The sequence below is a fragment of the Chanodichthys erythropterus genome, chromosome 5 (assembly GCF_024489055.1).
Source record: "Chanodichthys erythropterus isolate Z2021 chromosome 5, ASM2448905v1, whole genome shotgun sequence".
NCBI lineage: Eukaryota > Metazoa > Chordata > Actinopteri > Cypriniformes > Xenocyprididae > Chanodichthys > Chanodichthys erythropterus.
The window spans coordinates 19,541,487-19,562,667 of NC_090225.1; the positions used below are offsets into that span (position 1 = coordinate 19,541,487).

The window sequence follows — 21,181 nt, forward strand, 5'->3', positions numbered from 1 at the left end:
AGCGATGAGAATACTTTTTGTGCACCAAAAAACAAAATAACGACTTTATTCAACAATATCTATGAAGCTTTGAAGCTTTACGAATCTTTTGTTTCGAATCAGTGGTTCAAAGCATGTATCAAACTGCCAAAGTCACGCCCCCAGTGGTGAACCACTGAAATTTCAAAACACTTATGATGTAACAAATCCTTGTTTACTGAAATCATGTGACTTTAGCAGTTTGATACATGATCCGAACCACTAATTCGAAACAAAAGATTTTCTAAAGCTTTGAAGCTTCATATTGTTGAATAAAGTCATTATTTTGGGGGTTTTTTTGGTGCACAAAAACGTTGAACCACTGTAGTCACATAAACTGTGTTAAAGGTCCCGTTTTTCGTGTTTTTTTGAAGCTTTGATTGTGTTTATAGTGTGCAATATAACATGTGTTCATGTTTCGCGTGATTTTTTCACATAATTTACTTATCTGTATACCGCTGTTTCACTGTCATAAAAACGAGCTGATGAGTTCCTTGTTCTATGAAGTTCCTCCTTCAGAAATACGTAACGAGTTCTGATTGTGCCAGCTGTTCCTGTGTTGTGATTCGACAGCAGTTTAGCGCTCCTTGCCCGGAAAGGTCACGCCTCTTACCATAACGTGTGCTGCACATAGTTTTACATGTGGATTATTGTGGTGTTGTGCCGAATGAACACAAAAGACAATAATTCCCGAGAGACTGAACTCTTTAATCTCCACAAGCAGCGACAGAAAATGTACAACGTTAGCACTCACTCAGAAGAGTACCTCATATGGAAAACAGCCATATACATAAACATAGTCCCCTCTTGTGGCCATAATGTGCACTGCAGTCCAACATTAACTATTGCAGTAAGGATTCCACAATTATAATTTTCGGAACCGAGTTAAACATAAATTGTAACCATTGATCTCTAAGTACAGCGTCTCTGGGAAGGCCAAACAAAGGTGATTGGACTGCGGGATGAAAATAACACCGTTTCGACGACATGGCGTCAAACACACTCTACAAACGCAACTCTTGCTCTTCTCCGTGGGAGCGCAACAAGACCACGCCCCCTTTTTTGTGTATTCCTGTGGGCGGAGGTTAGTCAAAAACTGTTTTAGTGACGTCATTAAAGAAGGAAGTAGAGGGATGTAGTCCAAACTGGCCGTTCGATGTAGGCGACTTCTGTTAAATAAAACATCTCGCTTGGCATTGAACTTTGAACATTTGAGCTTTAAAATTTTACAGATTTTATTTATACTCTAACAACAACATTACACACTAACTAAAGTTTGAAACATGGGATCACGAAGAATGGGACCTTTAAATATGTCTTTAGTAGCTTTCTGGGCATCTGAAAGTTGCTGTCAATAGAGGCCTCACTGAGCCATCGGATTTTATCAAAAATATCTTAATTTGTGTTCTGAAGATGAACGAAGGTCTTATGGGTGTTAATTAATGACAGAATTTTCATTTTTGGGTGAACTAACCCTTTAAAATTCAATTAAAGTAATGCAGAATGCTATTAAATCCACCAAAGCAGATAATATTGTAGCTATGAAGAAAATTATAGCACACCAATCTAAAACTTACCTCAAAGTCACAGAGGACGTCCTGGAAAGCACTGATGTTTGGGATATGAGTAGAAACAATGCCCAGTTCCATTGTGCCCACTATGGACAGAATGAGCTGAAAAATCCTGTAGGTGATCAGCTGAGACTTCATCTTCAGCAGGAAGGACAAGAGCTAACAATACAAAACAAATCAAATCTGCAGCTTTGATTTGTTAAACTGTAAGTCTTAACTGACTTTAATTGACAGCACTACCTTAAAGCCATTAGTACGCTTCATCTCCTGCTGCATCACAGGATTTGTCTCTAAAACCGAGAGCAGAACTTTGACAGCAGCATACAAGGATCCATCATCTGAGGCCATCGCCACCAAACTCAGAATGGCAGCAGGGCCACCAATATACTGGAAGCTACTAGATGCACTGAATGACTTGAACGTCCTTACACCTGGAAATAAAAGTGTAAAATCTGCCTTAAATCAAAAGTTCACTTCAAAAACAAATACTGCAGTCTTGTCTTACAGTATGCATTTTAGAGCAGTAGCTAGTGGGCTTGTGCTTTTTACCAAAACAACCAACCAGGGCTGCCCCAATCGTCCGGGCAGTTCCACTGAGGTGCTGGCTGATATTATGAGCCAGGAAGAGAGGAGTACAGTTATCACGTGACGTAATCCCCATCTGTGGTCAAAATAATAGAAGAATCAGTCATGATATAATAATCAAAATAATTCAATCCATGAATTAAAAAGGAATATAAAAGCACCTCTTTGGCTATAAGGCGACAGTCCACCTCATTGTACTGGTCCCTAATATTCACAACTGTAGTGATGGTGGAAACTGCTGGGTTTATGACAAAGGAAATTCTTTCTGGGGAGACCATCCTAATTTGGGACATTGCACCGTCTGTCTCGCCTCCTATTAAACACATGTACTTGCGTTAATACAGATTCCCATTAAATTCAGAACTATTTTCAGACAGAGAGAGGCAAACTTTCTCACCTTGAACATTGAGAGCAAGGTAGTTGCCAATGTATTTGGTGCCTTGCCCATAAATAGTCTCCACCTGATCAGAACTCAAAACTTCCTCGAACAAGTACGTAGGACCGACACGCCAGACCAGAGCTGCATGCTGTTTCCATAGAGATGGAGTGCCAATAATCCCACACACATCAATGACTGCAGAGGGATCCATTGAGATGGACTGACCGGGAAATGGCTGAATGTACTTTATCTGAAAAAAGAGCATTTTTAACAACATGTTAGCTTTGGGACTACTTACATGGCAAACACAAGGTAAACATTAATTTTGGCAGAAGCTTTTATCCAAAGTGAGTTAAACTGCATTCAAGCTATACATTTTTCAGGTTATCCATTGCATGAGAATTGAATCCATGACCTCGGCATTGTTAGATCCATTCTCTACTGTTTGAGCTACAGGAATAGTTTGGGGAATAGGTCACCCCAAAAAAAATAGCAATTCTGTCATCATTTACTTATACTTACAATAACATTCAAAAGGTTGGGGTCAGTAAGTTTTTTTTCTTAAGAAATTAATATTTTTATTCAGCAAGGATGCATTAAACTTATCAAAAGTGACAGTAAATAAATGTGTAATGTTACCAATGATTTAATCTGCACAACTGTTTTCAACATCGATAATAAGAACTGTTTTTGGAGTACCAAATGAAGGTATTAGAATAATTTCTGAAGGATCATGTGACACAAATACTGGAGTAATGATGCTGAAAATTCCAGTCACAGTATATTACAAGGTTAAAATAATATTTATAAAATAATATTTCACAAGATTAAAGGGTTAGTTCACCCAAAAATGAAAATTCTGTCATTTATTACTTGCCCTCATGTCGTTTCACACCTGTAAAACCTTCGTTAATCTTCGGAACACAAATTAAGATATTTTAGTTGAAATCCGATAGCTCCGTGAGGCCTCCATAGGGAGCAGTGACACTTCCTCTCTCAAGATCCATAAAGGTACTAAAAACATATTTAAATCAGTTCATGTGAGTACAGTGGCTCAATATTAATATTATAAAGCGACGAGAATATTTTTGGAGCGCCAAAAAAAACTAAATAACGACTTATTTAGTGATGGCCAATTTCAAAACACTGCTTCAGGAAGCATCGGAGTGTTATGAATCAGCGTATCTAATCTGCTGTTCGGAGCGCCAAAGTCACGTGATTACAGCCGTTGGCAGTTGGACACACAATCCGAATCATGATTCGATATACTGATTCATTTGTGCACCAAAAATATTCTTGTCACTTTATAATATTAATATTGAACCACTGTACTCACATGAACTGATTTAAATATGTTTTTAGTATATTAATGGATCTTGAGAGAAGAAATGTCAGTACTCCCTATGCAGGCCTCACGGAGCCTTCAGATTTCAACAAAAATATCTTAATTTGTTTTCCGAAGATTAACAAAGGTCTTACAGGTGTGGAACGGCATGAGGGTAAGTAATAAATGACAGAATTTTCATTTTTGGGTGAACTAACCCTTTAATATTTTTAGTGTATTTATCACCAAATAAATGCAGCCTTATTAAACATAAGAGACTTCTTTAAAAAAAAAAAAACTTTTTTTCTTTTTTTAAATCTAACCGACCCAAACTTTTGAACGTTCTTACCAAACACACTACAATTTCTTTTCTTTCTTTTTTTGTTGAAGAATCCTTCTCATAACAAAACATCAAACATTCTTGCAAAATGTAATTTAATTCAAACATTCATAACATTTTATAAAAATTCACCATTTGTGTTCAACAGAAGAAAGTCAGTCATATATAATATGCTTGAAACAAAAGGACAGTGAGTAAATGATTTTTGGGTAAACTATCCTTTTAAGAAAAACTCCCCACACAAACCTTTGCTGTTCCGATTGCTGTTGCATTCAGATAAACAGTGAGTAAACAGCTCTTCTTAATTCCTTTGGCCATAACCACACAAAGTTGGTGCCACTGGCCTGGTATCAGCTGTTTGGAACAATTAAACCTCACTGAGGCCGGCAGCATGCTGGGAGTTGGCACCTCAGGCTCCATCATGTCTGTAGAGTAAAATAAATACTGTAAATAAGACATGTCTAAACTAGTAAAAATGCAAATTAAAAGTAATCTCAAGTGAAAATGTTCACCTAAGAACTGATATGTTTCCTCCTCAGTGGAGATCACCAAACAGCCTTCAGAGATACTGACAGACAGGCAGCTGAACTGCTGCTCAGCACGAGACATGTGGCGCACTACCGTGAGCAGACGCACAGGGTGGGATTCAAATGCTGAGCTGAACTTACAGATCATAAACCAACAGGAGAAAGACAGCCCGGCTGAAGGAGGGAAGCCTCTGCAGTCTGTGGAGATAAACAAAAGGATATATATATATATAAAAAAAAGAACAGGACCTGCATTGTGCTTTTATGTATATTATAAAAGCATTTGGTAAATGGGATCTTTCTGAATCAGATAAATCCATTTGGAACCAAACTTTTATTAGTTTATTAGTATATTAGATTTCTATACCAACAGAATTTTAGTTGTCATGTGATTTTAGGGTATTTATTTGAATCTTAAAATTATTTTTATGCAACAATGTAATTCTATAGTATTTCTTACCAGTGCCCAAGCCTCCAGTGGAGATAAAGTCTGCACTGACACCTTTCACTGTGGCAAGGGATGGCAGAAACAAACACCTGTGGAGACAAATAGTTTTTCGTAATTTAGCAAAATAAATAATGCTAGATTAATATATCAGTCAGTAGTTTTACTTCTGACATCTTACATTTAGCAATGACATGGTGAACTTAATGTCTGGTGCAAAGCGTGTGCCTTTCAACTTTTCTTTTTTTATTTAATTAATTAATCAATCATAATTTTATTTTTATATAAAGCCCCCAAAGCAGTGGTTCTCAACCATTTTGATTTGAAGGTTCCCGACTGTCCAAAACAATATTCAAAGGAACTGTTTATGAACAGAAACTTGGAGTGTCAATATACAGTGTATACAAACACTTACCCATAGCCACTGTCTGTCATGTCAAACTCCACAAAAGAAGGGGAAACAGAGATTTTGTGTGGCTGAAAGGACCGTGGCGATGTGATGGAGACAAGACTTATGATTCTATGAAGAGGAACTGTCATCCCACTGTCTGAAGAGGTTTTCAGTAGACTGAAACTTCTTTTCATTGCCTTTTTTAAGGGTTTCCTGTTATCCTCTTCAGAGTCTTTTGTCTGGTCTGTGCAATAAATAACAGAAAATTGTGAAGATCTATGCAGGCTCATCAAACAACAGATATGATCAAATGTTTTTTTTTTTTTTTTTTTCATGAAACAGGAAGTAATCCAAAAAGGAAGTCTGTAAGGACTAGGAGGAACTGTACTTGAGCAGTTGGCCTCTTCACAGGACACAGGAAGCAGGTTTTCTCCACTACACATCAGAGGATCCCCAAGACACAGGAACTGCCTAAGATGAAGTACACTAATGTAATGGCATACAAAATATGTAAACATTTTTATCATATTGTATATTTAACATTTTTCATGAGGAATGCGTGAGCATGTTAACAGCAAACATATGCCGACCTCAGGCACTTGTGATCCATGGACTGAGAGGCGAGTTTCTCAAGGATCCGAACTATGGGCAGGTGTAGCGAATGGGAATTGTCGATGAGGATATGTTTGCAGTGAGTCAGCAGTGTGGACACCAGACCAAACTCACACATGATCTGCCTGTTTCTCTCTGACTTCACCAGAGTCTGCACATGATAAGCCACAGCCAGCTGCAGCTCTTCAGACAACTATAGGACAGAATGTACGCCATTAATGTAGTATATGTAGTAAGAATACATTAAATTGACCAAAAGTAACAGTATACATTAATAATAATGGTACAAAAGATTTCTGTTTCAAATAAATGCTGTTCTTTTGAACTTTCTATTCATCAAAGAATCCTGAAAAAATCACAATTATTTCCCCAAAAATATTAAGCAACACAACTTTTTTCAGCTGTGATAATAACAAGAAATGTTTCTAGAGCACCAAATATACATCAGGATTATTTCTGAAGGATCATGTGACTGAAGACTGGAGTAACATTTTGCTGGACTGACACATAAATTACAATTTGAAGTGGACCCAACCTTGCTATTTGTTTGTTCATTTAATATAAGCTTTTTAGTCAATACACCAAATACAAATTATGTCCGAGGTATGACTGTGGTTGTGGTTTTACTTACACAAGGGTCACTGGGACAGTAAATACTAGGCAAGAGAGTAATGATGAGCTTAACAGCTCCTGGATGAAGAATGGTGAGGTCGGCGTAAACCCTGAATAAACAATGATATGTTTAACAATCATAGACAGGCAGACAAAGCAAAGAAGAAATTGTCCCAGTATTGATTTACTGTCTTTTCTGAACAATAGCAAATCTATAGCATTTTAAACCTGTACAGCCATTTTATGTTGTTGTTTTGTTTTTTTATCTATATGTGATTGTCCATAACAAAAAAAGAAGAAAAAAAAAACAGCTATCTATTATATTTATGAAATAATATCTATACTTAGATAAAAGTTGATTAAGAGTGCCTACCTCCCAGAATCTGTTGATACTAAAGACACACTTGCAGCCCGAGTGTGATTCAACAACTCATCCTCATTGGATGGCTCCCCTATCCTCTGACCTGAGACTGTGATCTGACTCTCACCAGCATCATTATTCTCTTGCAAGCCTGTGCATGGATCTGCAGCCAAGCTCACACCGGTAGCAAACTGCTCCAGGAATCCCAGCAGCTTAACACAGTGTCCTAAAGGTGGTGGCAACTGGGGTTCTGGCCTTTCCACCGCTTCCACAAACTGCTGGAAACTTCTGCAGTCTGAGCTGTCTTTGTCTGTTTCCACAGGGACTCCTCTCTGGAAACAGCCTAGCTGCAGCAGAGCCTCACCCAGCTTCTCGCAGACTCCGGTTGTGTAAAAGAAGTGTCCGTTGACCGGGTGCACGTGTACGGCAAGAGCGATGGTGTGCAGGGTAAGGAGCAGCAGCTCAATGAGGCTCTGGCGGCTCAGTGAGGCCCACATTCCCGTTGGGGCTTCCAGCAGCGATCCTTCCATGTCCACGACAATGGAGAGCAGGCCGTTAAAGCCTCCAGCAGTGCGAAAGGCATTCCAACTGTTTGGGTTCTCCAGAACTTTCATAATAGACTGTGAAAAGGCAAGATGCAAGTGATTATTACAAGTCATTGTAATACTGTCTTCAGTGCCACATGATCAGAAATCATTCTAATATGCTGATTTGATGCTCAAGTAACATTTCTTATTATTATCAATGTTGAAAACATTTGTGCTGCTTAATATTTTTGAGGAAACTGTGATACATTTCTTCAGGATTCTTTGATGAATAGAGAGTTCAAAAGAACAGCATTTATTTAAAACATAAATATTTTGTAGCATTATAAATGTCCTTAATATCATGCTGAATAAACTTTTATCTTTAATTTATTTACCCCAAACTTTTCAAGTTTCAACAGTAGAGTAGTTTTACGGAGCCCCTAAAGGACATGGTGATGGAAAAAAAAATATGAGATGGGAGGAAAATTATATGTCAATAGCTGCTTTTCCACTAAATTACCTAGAGCAATTTGTTCCAGGAAGTTTTTTACTCCCAGACCTGTTGCTGTCTGCATTTCCATCGTGATCTAATGTACCATGAAGATTAAGTCCAGTGGCGTAGGACTGCTTGTGACTTTCCAATTCCAGCGGGATTTTGTCCTCGGCATATAGGCTTAATAAAGCCTGAACCTTGTCGTCGGTCCATCGTTCATATTTTTTAAACTCCATTGTTGATTTAAATAACAAGCAACTCTTACTGCACGCACCGCAAGAGACTTTTAAAAATGGTGTTTGAAAAAAAAAAAATGCGTGGAGTCAACCAATCAAAATGCTGCGTGAACTCAACCAAAAAGCATGTTCAGAACCCAAGTCCCATCCCCAAAATTTCCAGAACTTTGGAAAAGTACTACCCTGTGAACAGGTACTTTCTGAGGGGAAAATTTTTACCCAGAACTTCCTTTAGACTTTGGTTCCTGCGATCGAAACACACCGAGTACCACCCCAAAGTCCATAGTTCCCGGGGAAAGTTCCTGCAGTGGAAACGCGGCTTATGTTTTTGAATTCTCTCACAAATATTTTGCGTTCCCCCAAAAGAAAGCAAAAAAGTTTTTGTTCTCCAATCTTGTATTTTTACACCACCATGTCCCTTTAGGTCTACATATAGTTCAGACATTAATCTTTATCAAATTTTATAATTAATTATCAATAAAACTGGAATAAGTTATAAGGTTTTACAACAACTGCCTAGAATTGTTCAAAATATCTGTTTGAAAATAATGCATCACTACAAAAAGGGAGATGGGAGGGGTCTCATGTTTCAAAGAGCCTTGCACAAAATGGATTAGCCCTTATTCAATATACCATGCTAATACATCAAAGAGCTAATGTGTCATAAAATGAAGCCCAAACCTAATTACCACCAATAGAAGTAATCAGAATGGCTTTGACACATTTCACAGAGTGGTCGGGGTGAATCCAATTGTCAGCAGCCTTAACCCACTTACACTTTAATGGTCTGCAGGTTAGTATTCCTGCGCTTGAATCTAAAAAATGGACATGTACAGTAACTGAATAATATAGTTATACATAATTGGATTTCTCTCACATTCTCTGATCTGATATTGCTCATAATTTTGTGTGTGTCGCACCACAAGGCTGCAAGCTTAATCGAATGAAGCCTGATTTAACAGCTAACTGTATATTAGCAAATCAATCTGAATTTGGCTATAATGGAATCAGGCTCCCAAAAGCTGATATAATAAATTCACCGGCTCATTATACTTTAAACATGTTATAATTTGTTAGAATTAAGAACGGAAGCTGAATTTACAGACAGTTACAGGCTACCTGAACTCACTGTTTAGTTTTAGTAGAAGCCCTCTCCATTATAATCCCATCATGCTTTGGAATAACCAGTTCTGACTTGTATTTCAACATTTGTACAATAAATAATACTAAAAAAAAGCAAAACAGCCCAAACCAGGAAGACAGAAATAAATACGGAAATGCATAATGGTCTTTACAGTTCATGACTGAGGAAGTGGGAGAGCCAAAAATAAAAGCAGAAATGGAGTAAATACCTGTAAAAGATCCTGTTTGAGTCTGAGCTCACTCTCAGTGGAGGAGCAGATGGCTCCGATGGTGGTGCTCATGTATTCCTCTGGATTCACCTCCGAAAGCTGCTCCAGGATGCACAGAGCGGGACTGCGGAACTGTTCAACATCCAAAAAGATCTTCACATAGGGAATCATCCCCAAGTCCCTGATGAACACTATTAAAACCAAGAGACTGATCAGACACCATGACTTCGAATGTAGTGTCCTTTGGATAAACTCCTTACAAAATGTACATGTGTTTAAATACAAGAGAATGAGAGTTTTTTTTTCCTCCATAGAAGATTTTTTTTTTTTATTATTATTATTTTTTAATTTATTATAAAATATTGTAATTATTTCCTAGCTGGATAGTGGATTCGTTATAAAGAAAATTATATCAACCAACCATTGTTCCTGACTGACCGCAAGGCCAGGGCTGCAACCACATTCAAAATATTGGAGGTCAACTTCCTCTCATAGTTGTCAGCCTTCTCTTCATCCTCACTTGCTGTCGATAAATAAGAACTCAGATCAGGATCAGATCAAACTGTCTTCATAATTCATAGTACAGACATAGTAAACCCCAAAGGACTCACCAGCAACACCAGCTTTTCTGATTATCTTTGCTCTTCTTTTAAGCTCAAACAACAGTTGCTCCATCAGTCCTCCATCACTCAGGACATCAGACAGCAATCCGCTGTGCATGATGAGTCTGTAGAAGCAGTCCAGAGCTGCGACGTTGAAGGCCTTCGAACAGCCCTGCTTCAGCACAGCTTGTACCTTCCTGAGGGTCTCGTGTGGGATGTAGGAGAGCTGGAAAATGATGTTCTCAAACAGTTCGAAGAAAATGTGGTGGACAGGTGGCGATTTCTGCCACACACACTCAGACATCTGAGCCAGAGACTGCAGAGTCCACTCCAGCAGGAAGAAGTTAGCCTTTTCCCAAGACCAGATCATCTGGATGGTGCGCAGGATTTGGCTACAGATCACTGTGTTGCTTGAGCGCAGGAAGGAGGATTGGATTATTTTGAAGGCTGTGAGGTTCTTCACTGGCGTACCTGAAAATATAAAGACAGTCAGGTGCTTAGAAAGTGAGGAGGAAAAGGATCAACTCGTCGAGTATTTAATTTAACACTTTCTAGCGAAAAAGTTGAATAAATTTAAAAGTTTTTAATATATATATTATTTCAAAATATAAAAGTTGAAAAAGTTGAAATAAGAAAGCCATAAAATACACCCAAATAAAATAAAAATACAAATGAAAAGCTCAGAATATTTTCTGTACAGAAAACTTATGAATAAAATAAAATAAAATAAAATAAAATAAAATAAAATAAAATAAAATAAAATAAAATAAAATAAAATAAATAAAATAAAATAAAATAAAATAAAATAAAATAAAATAAAATAAAATAAAATAAAATAAAATAAAATAAAATAAAATAAAACTGATTTGAGATGCAATTACCTTGATTGGACGAAAATAAACTTTGCATCATATTTAATTAGAATAGCCTTGTATTCATTGACTTTATGCAGACTACACGTTACATGCACAATTTGAAATGCTATTCCTAAAAGTACATTGTGAGAGAGCAACATTATTGATGACATTATGAACAACTAAGAACTAAGAGAAATGAGAAACTCTGCATCAGTATTGAGTTATTTACAGTTATGCTGGCTGAAACTGTGTTATATGGCACGTATTAAATAGATACCACGTTTAGAACTATATCAACATTCAAATGTGTCAACATATGAAAAAAGACTGATTGGCTCTTTGGACAAAGGTGCTCTGATGTTTATGGCAAATAAATATAGCTGCAGAGGGTAATAAGATTGAGTTTCACCCATTATTAAAATCACATCAAAGCCAAATGAAATAAAGCTTAAAAAAGGTGCTGTTTTTCTCTCTCTCAGGAGTGAGGTGCTCTGGTGGTGATGAATGGAGAATTGCTATATGGATGAGGAGAATGGATGCAGGGTGGCTTAACCGGGTTAGTGAGGAGAGCTACACTTCATCATCCTAGACATAATTGCCTTTTCTGTGGCGTTACTATGAGGTGGCGCAGCAGAGATGCAGAGTGGCACTCACTGTCATGGCGGCTTACCGTTAGTCAGGGTGGGGTCAAATCTGAAGCCTGGTGGTTGGGGGTTGTTCACACATATGGCCACCTTCAGCTCAGCCTTGCCAAAAAGCGTGAATGATGCGATGAGGCCTAGAAGGTCTTGAACGGCTAGAAAGTGCTCATCTGTAACTTCTTCCTCACAGCTGCAAAGGGCAAAAATGTGTCATTCTCTAAAGTATGACATGTTTATACTTGCATGTACATGTTTGCAACAGCTCAAAGAAAAAACATATTTAAATTCCAGTAAAACACAGTATGAAAAGGATTTTGTATCATTTATTCTTTACAACTCTCTATAGTTTGGTCAAAGCTACACTACCATTCAAATGTTTTGTCAGTATGATTTTTTTTTAAATAAATGAATACCTTTATTCAGCAAGGAAGCATTAAACTGATTTTATTCATCAAAGAATCGTTAAAAAAGGGATCAGTTTCCACAACAATATTAAGCAGCACAACTGTTTTCAACATTGCTAATAAGAAATGTTACGTGAGCAGGAAATCAGCATATTAGAATGATTTTAGAATGATATTACAATGATTTATTGGCCGGCCCCAGCGACAGCATCACACGTATGCGTTGTGGTGCTCACGTGTACAACGTCAGCCAATACTGAGCGGCGTTCGGACGTAAACACAGAAGCCTGCACTGTGTTCACTACGTCAACTGTGTATAACAACAGTTCAACTTATTAAATATTTTTGTTTTGTTTTTGCGCACAAAATGTCTCGTCGCTTCATAAAACCGAGGTTGAACCACTGTATTCACATGGACTATTTAATCGATGTCTTTAATACCTTTCTGGACCTCAAATGTGACATTGCTGCCTATGTGTAGTTCAGAAACCCTTGGATTTCATCAAAAATATCTTAATTTGTGTTCCGAAGATGAACAAAGGTCTTTGATTTGGGACGACATGAGCACTTAATGACAGAAATTAAATTTTTGGGTGAACTAACACTTTGAAATATATTAAAATAGAAAACAATTATTTTAAATTGAAATATTTAACAATATTACAGCTTTACTGTATTTTTGATCAAATAAATGCTAACATAACAGACTTCTTAACAAAACATTAAATAATCTTACATACCCCAACAACAGGCAACTAGGTAACAGTGGTCTCATTTACTAAGTGTACTTACTTACAGTATTTGCACAGGAAAATAACACAAACATTTCTGTTGGATTAAATGTAGATGCTCGCACACAGGTTTTATGTACAAATACACGCATAAGCAAGCTTGCTGAATGAGACCCATTGTTCATTAAGGGCGGTCTTGTCCTGCAGTGACCCTTGCTGTGAGGAAGCGCAGACACACAGTGAGTTAGAGAGAACTGGCATGATCAGTAATGTGATTGAGCTCAATTTACTGCTGATCTCATTACGAGCTCTTTAATTATTGAATTCTGCGGCATTCGAAGAGAAACTTGCAAGAGGAAGGAGCTGAGAATGAGAGGAAGAAAAAGAGCAGCAGAAAGGAATGGAAACTACCTAAGCAAATGCATTTTCTCAAAGTAGTGGTCCACCTAATTTTTTAAAGCTTCATTGTGCCTTTCATATGGGCACTATTTAGTGACAATCTCCATTTATATTGATGATTTTTCCCAACAAAACTCATGAATTTACCGTAACAAGATGGCCTGAAAGATGCCATAGCCGTCGTTGTTCTCAAACTCCTCAAAAAGAGCAGGGCTGACTGGATAAGAGTCCTTCACAAAGCTGAAAACACTCACAGCAACCTCAGCTAGAACATGACCAGGGACGTCCTCGCTGATCTTATGCATGTTCTGGATGCAGATCTTCATGCAGTTACTAGCTAAAGGAAACAAGACACAATAAATAAGTGTAACAGAATTAAATAAGTACCTGAGGTATATACTAACAATTCAGAAACTAAGTTTCCCTTAAGTCAGTCTGTAAATTTGTTCTAATTGTCACTGGCTCCAAGATAAGATGTCCCCGGTCAAACTTTCTGAACTGGATTATGTTCAATATAATATCCTAGACCCAGGACTGCCAAAAAGGGGGTCAACTGGAAGCTTTTTGTATCATGCCTAAGATTTTCTAACTGCGATCTACCGATAAAAAATAAATGTTACGTAAACATAAGTTTGGGACAACTAAGTAATTCAATTTAGCATCTTCTGAAGGGAAAAATCAATATTATAGTCATCTGACTATGTATTTAGAGTCCCTTTCCATATTTAGCCAAAATACAGTTATTTTGTTGATAAAAGTAGATATTACCTACAGTATATATTAAAGGTCCTCTTAGCGATGTCACGCATTTTTAGGCCAAAACATTTTTTGTCACATACAGCAAACATCTCCTCGCTATCCGCTAGCTGCCTGTCCCCTGAACACACTGTAAAAAAAACACGGTCTCTGTAGTCGTCACAAGCTCCGAAAACGACAACAAAAAAAACTGGTGCAGCCTGGACCATGAAACATAATAAACATGCTCCAGCCAATAACCGACAAGAATGATTTTAAATGCGCGTTCATGACTGTTTCAGGAAGCACGGATGGGAGGGGGAGGAGGGAGGGTCTAGCTAGCCTCTGTTTTGTTTGACAACACTTTGAACGTCAACAGGAAGTTACTCCACCCAGGATCGCTTAGAGAGCCTTTAAAGTAGATTATTACACCAATGCACTTGTTCAATAAACTAAATGTGAATCATTTCTTATGAAAAATACAATCTAATTAGATGCATTCAGATGGGCAGGGGCTTGTGTGTGCGGTTGTTGACCTTGCAGTGCGGGTACAGTTTTGTGAGCTTGTGCAGCAGACACTGCTCGGAGCACACGGGACGCCTGCCGTCTCCATGAGGGGCTGCACTGATCCCACAGCAGGGTGAGAGAGATCATCACACTTGAAAGCTCCTGGGTTTCCAGCAGAACCTCCACAAAACCCACATGCCTGCACAGCTGCAAGATCACCTGAGCAGAGGTTCAAAGAGACATATTTCTCTTAGTTTGACACAAATGCCTTAGATATGTATGAAAACTTTGTATACATGGTCATTCACTGTTAAAAGGACTAAATCATTTTTTGCAACTTTTCAAACAATAATAATACTAAACAAAGATGTAGCTTTCTAAATCTGGATGTGCTAATGGATAAACAGTATCCCATTTTGAAACACAAGATGAGCATCTGTAGAGTAATTGCTTTACAACATAAAATGAAGCATGTCAAAATGTAAAAACCTGAATAAAAGTGTCCTGAAAAGAGCATTTGACTTCCTCTTTGTCATTCTTCTGAGGGTCAGAGCTCTCTTTTCGGGGAGGCAAAGCTACAAACAGGTATAGACACTTGACTAATGCAGCAGGTAGACCTGTCTTGATCATAACACCAACCTCCTGTCGAAGAACACAACAGCTTCTTGTCAAAACATGACTAGACAGGATTGAGTCAGACAGAAGAATGCTTTCAATGATATATCTAGGCATCTGAACACTGAATTGTGTTATAAAACCCTAACAAATAAAAGAAAATGATGACATGCTGAATTGAATATTTTTGTCTCAGCAATCAAAACTCATGACTTATATTTTTAAATATAGTAGCACTTTACTATAAGATCAGTTAATGTATTAACTTACATGAACTAACACTTAGCAATACACTTGTTACATTATTTAAATCTTTGTTAATGTTAGTTAATAAAAACAGCCGCTCATTGGTCGTTAAATCCAAGCACATTAATGTTAACAAATACAACTTTTGATTTTATAAATGTACTAGTAAATGACAAAATTAATATTTACTAAGAATAATAAATGCTTTACAAGTACTGTTCATTCTTAGATCATGTTAACTAAAGTAGTTAAGGAACGTTAACTAATGAAACCTTATCGTAAAGTGTTACATACATAAAATGTATCAGAATTGCTTTTTAACTATATTTTTGAAATGTGTTGTTATTGATAAAACACTAGCGAAGTAATTGCGAAACTGATTGCATAAACAAATATATCATAATTTTTTATAGTACAACTTACATCGTCTCTGTTAGACAAAAGAGATATTGATTTGAGCAGAAGCCATCCTTGGTTGCTTTTGACCTCTGACCTCTGAAACAACTGCTCCAATTCATGTCGGGCTTCCTCTATTTTAACCGAAGCAATAAAAGCAACAGAGAGCACAATTAAAGCCATTTGATCTTACTGTATATTAGCACACAACAGATAAGTGAGGTTATAGGTTCTTTACACACTGACAAATCCATTTTGAATAATGCAATTTAAACTAAACATAATAAAGATAAAACCAAAAATAAATGCATCACATTGAGCCAAAATGGTCAACATTTACTTTGTTGCATGTTTGTGAAATAAAGAAGTGGGCTACTTCCCTTTAAACCCCAACAGAATCGGTTTTTGGCCAATAGTGCCACTGTTACCGCTTTGATACTTTATACATACTGTGTTGAATGTTATCTTTGGGTACCTGCAGGCTTTTCTGCCACTCTCTGCTGTATATGACAGACAAGAGCTTCTCCAATGTGCAGTGCCAAGCCCTGGAGGTCCAGATCATCAAGGACGCTGCTGCTCTCTGAGACCTTAAAAAGAGTTAGTGGAAAGATTATTTCTGCTAATATTTAAAAGAACACAATAAATATAAATTTGAGATGTTCATGACATGTTTCTCACAAAGGTAGTCATGATAATAGTAAACAGAAAGCAAAATCTGCAGTTATCACAAGGCAGAAACAAAAATATCTGACCAGAAGTTTACTTCCAAAAATGAGCATTTTCATAACAACACAAGTTTCATTTCCCTAAGCTGAGTGAATATTTCACCCAACATTCCCAACTTCAATCCCTACTTCTGTGTGACTTTTCAAGCCGATGTAATGCCTCACTCCTTACTCTATGGTTGGTTTAATCCTAGTTAGAATGCAGTAGTGGTAAGTCAATGAGTCACACGTGTGTAAACCTCCACACATGCACCCACACTAAGCCTGTGAGTGTGATTACATCTCAGAAGGTCATGAGTGTTTGTCAGTGCAGCCACAAAACAGATAAGTTGTCACCTAGAGACAGATAATTGCTGGAATTTAAACAGGAAATGCAAGGTTTTAGTTTAATTGGTGTCAGTGTGAGGAAAAGTGCTTCTGTCAAAGGGATATATCACTGACAGCAGCTAATGTGATAAAAGTTGTATAATATTTAGTTTCTTGGGATTTAATCTCTATATGATTAATATACATTATCAGTCAAAACAACACACTTTCAACTTGCTTTTATGATGAACTATACAAATTATGAGTTTGGGGTTAGTTCTTTAAGTAGTTAATAATTTTATTAAAAGCACAGTATATACAAAGTTCTGTCATAAAACTCTAAATGGGCAGGCTAATAGGTCCTTAACTCAACTGCTCGTAATCACATTTTTGTCTATAGGACACAGCTGATTGGTTCCTGCTGTATTAGTAGCCAATAAGCTCACTTGTTCAATCTTCAAATACATGAGTAGAATTTGCCTTAGCAGTGCAGCACGCTTTCAAAAACCCTCCACCTTCCCCAGCTCCACCTGTATAGATCTGCTACAGGTAATTCATGTGCGCTATATTGTACAGCAGAAGCATGTCTTATTTGCTCACAGCAGTGTGTTGTGTATGTGTTGGCAGTAGCAAATGCCGTACTTACTCTGCAGCAGCAACAGCAATAATCAACAGCAGCAGCATAGCAGATGTATTCCGCCAAGACCAAACATATCAACATTGTCATACCCATTACAACACCAAACACTCAGAGATTTGTCATGACGGAAATACATTTTGCTTGTAGTGGTCGAAAAAAAAAAAAAAAAAAAAAAAGTAACTTTTACTACTCATGATATAGGTCACTTTATTTGATTAATTAAAATTGGGGGTAACACAGCGCTGTTTTACTTTGTCAAAACAATCATGTTGTAACGTTACTCTGTGTGTTCGCTCTGTGGCTGTTACGACACACTTGTTGCACAGTGCAGTAAGCTAAATCGATATTAAAATATCATATTAATAAAAACTGGATGGACTTGTGTTGCTAAATGGCATGCAATTAATTTAAAAATATACTGTATGATGGAGAAAATACTGTATTGCTGTAACTACAAATAAAGCTCTTCTGATTATGCTATGTTAACCACTTGAAAAAACTGTGTTGTCTCTGAGACATAGTACAAATGTGTTACTCGCGGTAACATCAACTAAAGATATTTAAATTATATTTCTGAAGAATTTTAAAGGGATATTTCACCCCAAAATTAAAATTGTGTCATAATTTACTCCTCCTCAAGTTGTTCCAAACCGGTATAAAATAAGATCTGCTCGGTTACAAATATTCTAGCAAATAACATATTGTGTACAGAAGAACAAAGAAATGTATACAGGTTTGGAACAACTTGAGGGGGATTAAATGATAACACAATGTTCATTTTTGGGTGAACCATTCCTTTAATAGACATGGCGGCCAGTTTATAATAATCAGTTCTCCTTCACTCCTTTCACTGTTTTTCTGTACCTGGATGAACAGAAGCAGTAGTTGGCTTAGCTCCTGGTCTTTTTGTTCTGGTGACCGCTGGCACAGCAGAGTTAGCTGATCTCTCAGAAACATCACTAGATCCTCATCTGCTTTCAGGTCCCCATTTGTCTCACTGTTAATTTGGGTGGTTTTCAGTTCTATGCTCTCTGCACTCTCCCCCGACGCACTAAGTTCCCCGTTCTCCTTACTGATTATGTCCATTTCTCCACCAGGCTCCTATAAAAAAAAATAAAAAGGTATTACAATGAAACACTTACACACTGATACCAGATCTGCTGTGCTCTTAAAACATTTACTGAATCTGCTTTCTCAATTAAGTGACTGTAACAAGGAAGTTATTGCACAAAAAACTACTTCTCTGATTTTTAGCCATCACATTCCTTCAAAAACGAATGATCTGGGATATGTTATTACTTTAATTTTACAGCTCTAGGGAATTTCAGGTTAAACATCTGAGACATTTTTTTCAAAAGGTATCACAAAATATTTTATTAAAAAAAAAAATTGTGCAGTATAAACACTGAAGCTGAAGCATCTGACAATGAACATTCATTTAAAGGAAAATCTGCAGTAAGTTGGAGGGTTTTCCTGCAACTTACAATCAGCTGTTCGCACATTAATGTGATCTTGTGATGTCAAGCCGTGAGCTTGTTTTGCTACAGGCAGGATAATACACATTCCAGGAGAATTTACATGTTTGCACTGCACATTCCCACCAGTTTATTCACTCAGTGGCTAAATACAGCACTTGAATGTCATCTCGTTATTTTATTCAAAGCCTTGGCTGCAGTAAATAATCTTGATTCTGACTTGGGTAAAGTTGGGTTTATATTCGCACATTCGGACATCCGTATTCACTGTGAAAAATGTTGTAAATTGAAAATCGTTGGTTGTCAATATCATGTCGCTGCTTAAAGTTTGCAAACATTCATTTATTGCACATTTATTGGAAAGTCTGAATTTATCAGAAGTCCGAATGTGCGAATATAAAACCAACTTTACCCAAGTTTGATTCTGTACAGTAGCTGGCTCTTCCTGAATAGTTTAAACCTGATACAATAAAATCTAATAAATTAGGCTTAGAAAGTACTTGACTAAAGTCAGTCAAGCTTCCTTGTTTAATTTAATCGTCCTGTGTTCCAACAAGTTCCGCCAAGCGACAAAACTAGTTTGAATACACTTAAATGAGACAACAACATGTCAACCACAGCTGTCAACAGTCTGTGAGATATGTGAATTAACCTCTCAAACTAATATGAACCCCAGGTGAAACTCCAGTTCAGTCAGACTGTAATCCGACACATACCTGTTGTTTGGTAGGTGGCATCTCAAGTCTTTGATAAGGCTTGTGTACGTAGATTTATGGCTGGACAGAAGGCTTTCCTCTGGGTTCCCATGTCACAACCATGGTAACAACACTCAGTGAGTGGCCAGCTGATACATACTACCTCCTAATCTGGTTGCCTGAACTTTGCACAGCGTGAAACTCTGACATCAGCTGCGCCTGGTCATGTGCCTCACTTCCTAGTGAAAAAAAGCAGAAGAACGACTTTTTTTGCGCATCTGTGTGTGTTTTTCCACATTTAATAGGCTCAAGTAGGATCATGTGAAGAAGACTAGTAAAAGCAATCGGGCTAATTTTCCTTATATTATTCCAACAGGGAGATTTAAAATCGACCAATCAAAAGTGATTTTGAGGGCACGTAAAGAGTATCTATGCTCTCTGGTGTTTAAAGTTATTCAAATTACTTTTTTTTTTTTTTTCAAAGTAAGATGGGCCAGAAGTTGAGCAATAGTGACATCGTGTGGTGATTTAAGATAGCACTAAATATTACACTGACTAGGCATTGGGCAACAAGGAAACTCTTTTACCTGTTCACTATATAAATTATATTTCTAATATAAGAACAATTAAAATCGTACAATTGATCATTATCTGGTAGATTCATCTCATATAGACAAATGTCACATTTAACAAACTGATGGAGAAGTATGTTTTTCTATGGTTTTGATGTTGCGTTTATCGTACAGTTAAATCAATTCTCAAATTGTTAAAGTGTCGTGGGCATGTTAAGCACGTTAAGTTTGAGTTCTTTGAGTTTAGTAGACACAAACCCACATACACACATACTGTCTTGCACACGTACTGTAAAGTTACTGTCCGACAAAAATATATCTCGAGACCCTTATTTTGAGCGCACTGGATCTTCTCGTTTTACTTGTTTTGTACTTTAAATTGACGATTGACAGTTGCGGTTGTTTTTGGTGGTCAGTAGCCTATTGTTGTAAATGTACCTTTTTGACCAACGTTTTCACTTATACTGTCATTTCTAGCGAAAAAAAATTAGCTACTGTTTAATACAAATTGTCGTAATTTAATATTTGCTTAGTTTTCACCAAAGCTCGCTCTATTTTGCAGTAGATTATTACGCCGCCTCAGAAGTCTGTCCGAAGTCAAGGTTATTTCATGCGCAAACAAACACTGCCTGACAGAACAGCGAGGCAACAAATCAGCTGACAGCTACCTAAGTTTTCGGACGAAACTCCCTGGTTTTCACGGTGCATTGTGGGATTTTTAGGAGGCAAACTTTTCAGTGCATTGGAAGGATTTTGCGATTGAGAAAGCCATTAAAATGACAGACCCTAATCAAAGAGCTTGGAACCCAAGAGGCGACACTTTGACACTTTTTAGGTAACAGCCACTAGATGGCGCTCCGAT

The 21,181-nt window shown here is 37.3% G+C and overlaps 1 protein-coding gene across 3 annotated transcripts in view; it reads right to left on the reverse strand.

Annotated features, from left to right (window-relative positions):
- wdfy4 (WDFY family member 4) overlaps nucleotides 1–19,906 on the reverse strand; it is a 53,119-nt gene extending 33,213 nt beyond the window's left edge. For all 3 annotated transcript variants that reach the window (XM_067386464.1, XM_067386463.1, XM_067386462.1), the window contains exons 1-24: nucleotides 19,769–19,906; nucleotides 18,442–18,678; nucleotides 16,382–16,493; nucleotides 15,934–16,040; nucleotides 15,139–15,291; nucleotides 14,679–14,868; nucleotides 13,555–13,744; nucleotides 11,903–12,063; nucleotides 10,385–10,846; nucleotides 10,195–10,296; nucleotides 9,774–9,964; nucleotides 7,178–7,785; nucleotides 6,824–6,914; nucleotides 6,171–6,385; nucleotides 5,969–6,051; nucleotides 5,605–5,824; nucleotides 5,205–5,281; nucleotides 4,730–4,942; nucleotides 4,464–4,642; nucleotides 2,572–2,803; nucleotides 2,336–2,487; nucleotides 2,139–2,250; nucleotides 1,830–2,020; nucleotides 1,596–1,748 (exon numbers count right to left, since the gene is read on the reverse strand). In XM_067386464.1, coding sequence (XP_067242565.1) covers nucleotides 1,596–1,748; nucleotides 1,830–2,020; nucleotides 2,139–2,250; nucleotides 2,336–2,487; nucleotides 2,572–2,803; nucleotides 4,464–4,642; nucleotides 4,730–4,942; nucleotides 5,205–5,281; nucleotides 5,605–5,824; nucleotides 5,969–6,051; nucleotides 6,171–6,385; nucleotides 6,824–6,914; nucleotides 7,178–7,785; nucleotides 9,774–9,964; nucleotides 10,195–10,296; nucleotides 10,385–10,846; nucleotides 11,903–12,063; nucleotides 13,555–13,744; nucleotides 14,679–14,868; nucleotides 15,139–15,291; nucleotides 15,934–16,040; nucleotides 16,382–16,493; nucleotides 18,442–18,678; nucleotides 19,769–19,789 — 4,452 coding nt within the window. In that variant the 5' untranslated portion in view covers nucleotides 19,790–19,906. The remainder of the gene's footprint in view (nucleotides 1–1,595; nucleotides 1,749–1,829; nucleotides 2,021–2,138; nucleotides 2,251–2,335; nucleotides 2,488–2,571; nucleotides 2,804–4,463; nucleotides 4,643–4,729; nucleotides 4,943–5,204; nucleotides 5,282–5,604; nucleotides 5,825–5,968; nucleotides 6,052–6,170; nucleotides 6,386–6,823; nucleotides 6,915–7,177; nucleotides 7,786–9,773; nucleotides 9,965–10,194; nucleotides 10,297–10,384; nucleotides 10,847–11,902; nucleotides 12,064–13,554; nucleotides 13,745–14,678; nucleotides 14,869–15,138; nucleotides 15,292–15,933; nucleotides 16,041–16,381; nucleotides 16,494–18,441; nucleotides 18,679–19,768) is intronic.
- Between the last annotated feature and the right edge of the window lie 1,275 nt (nucleotides 19,907–21,181).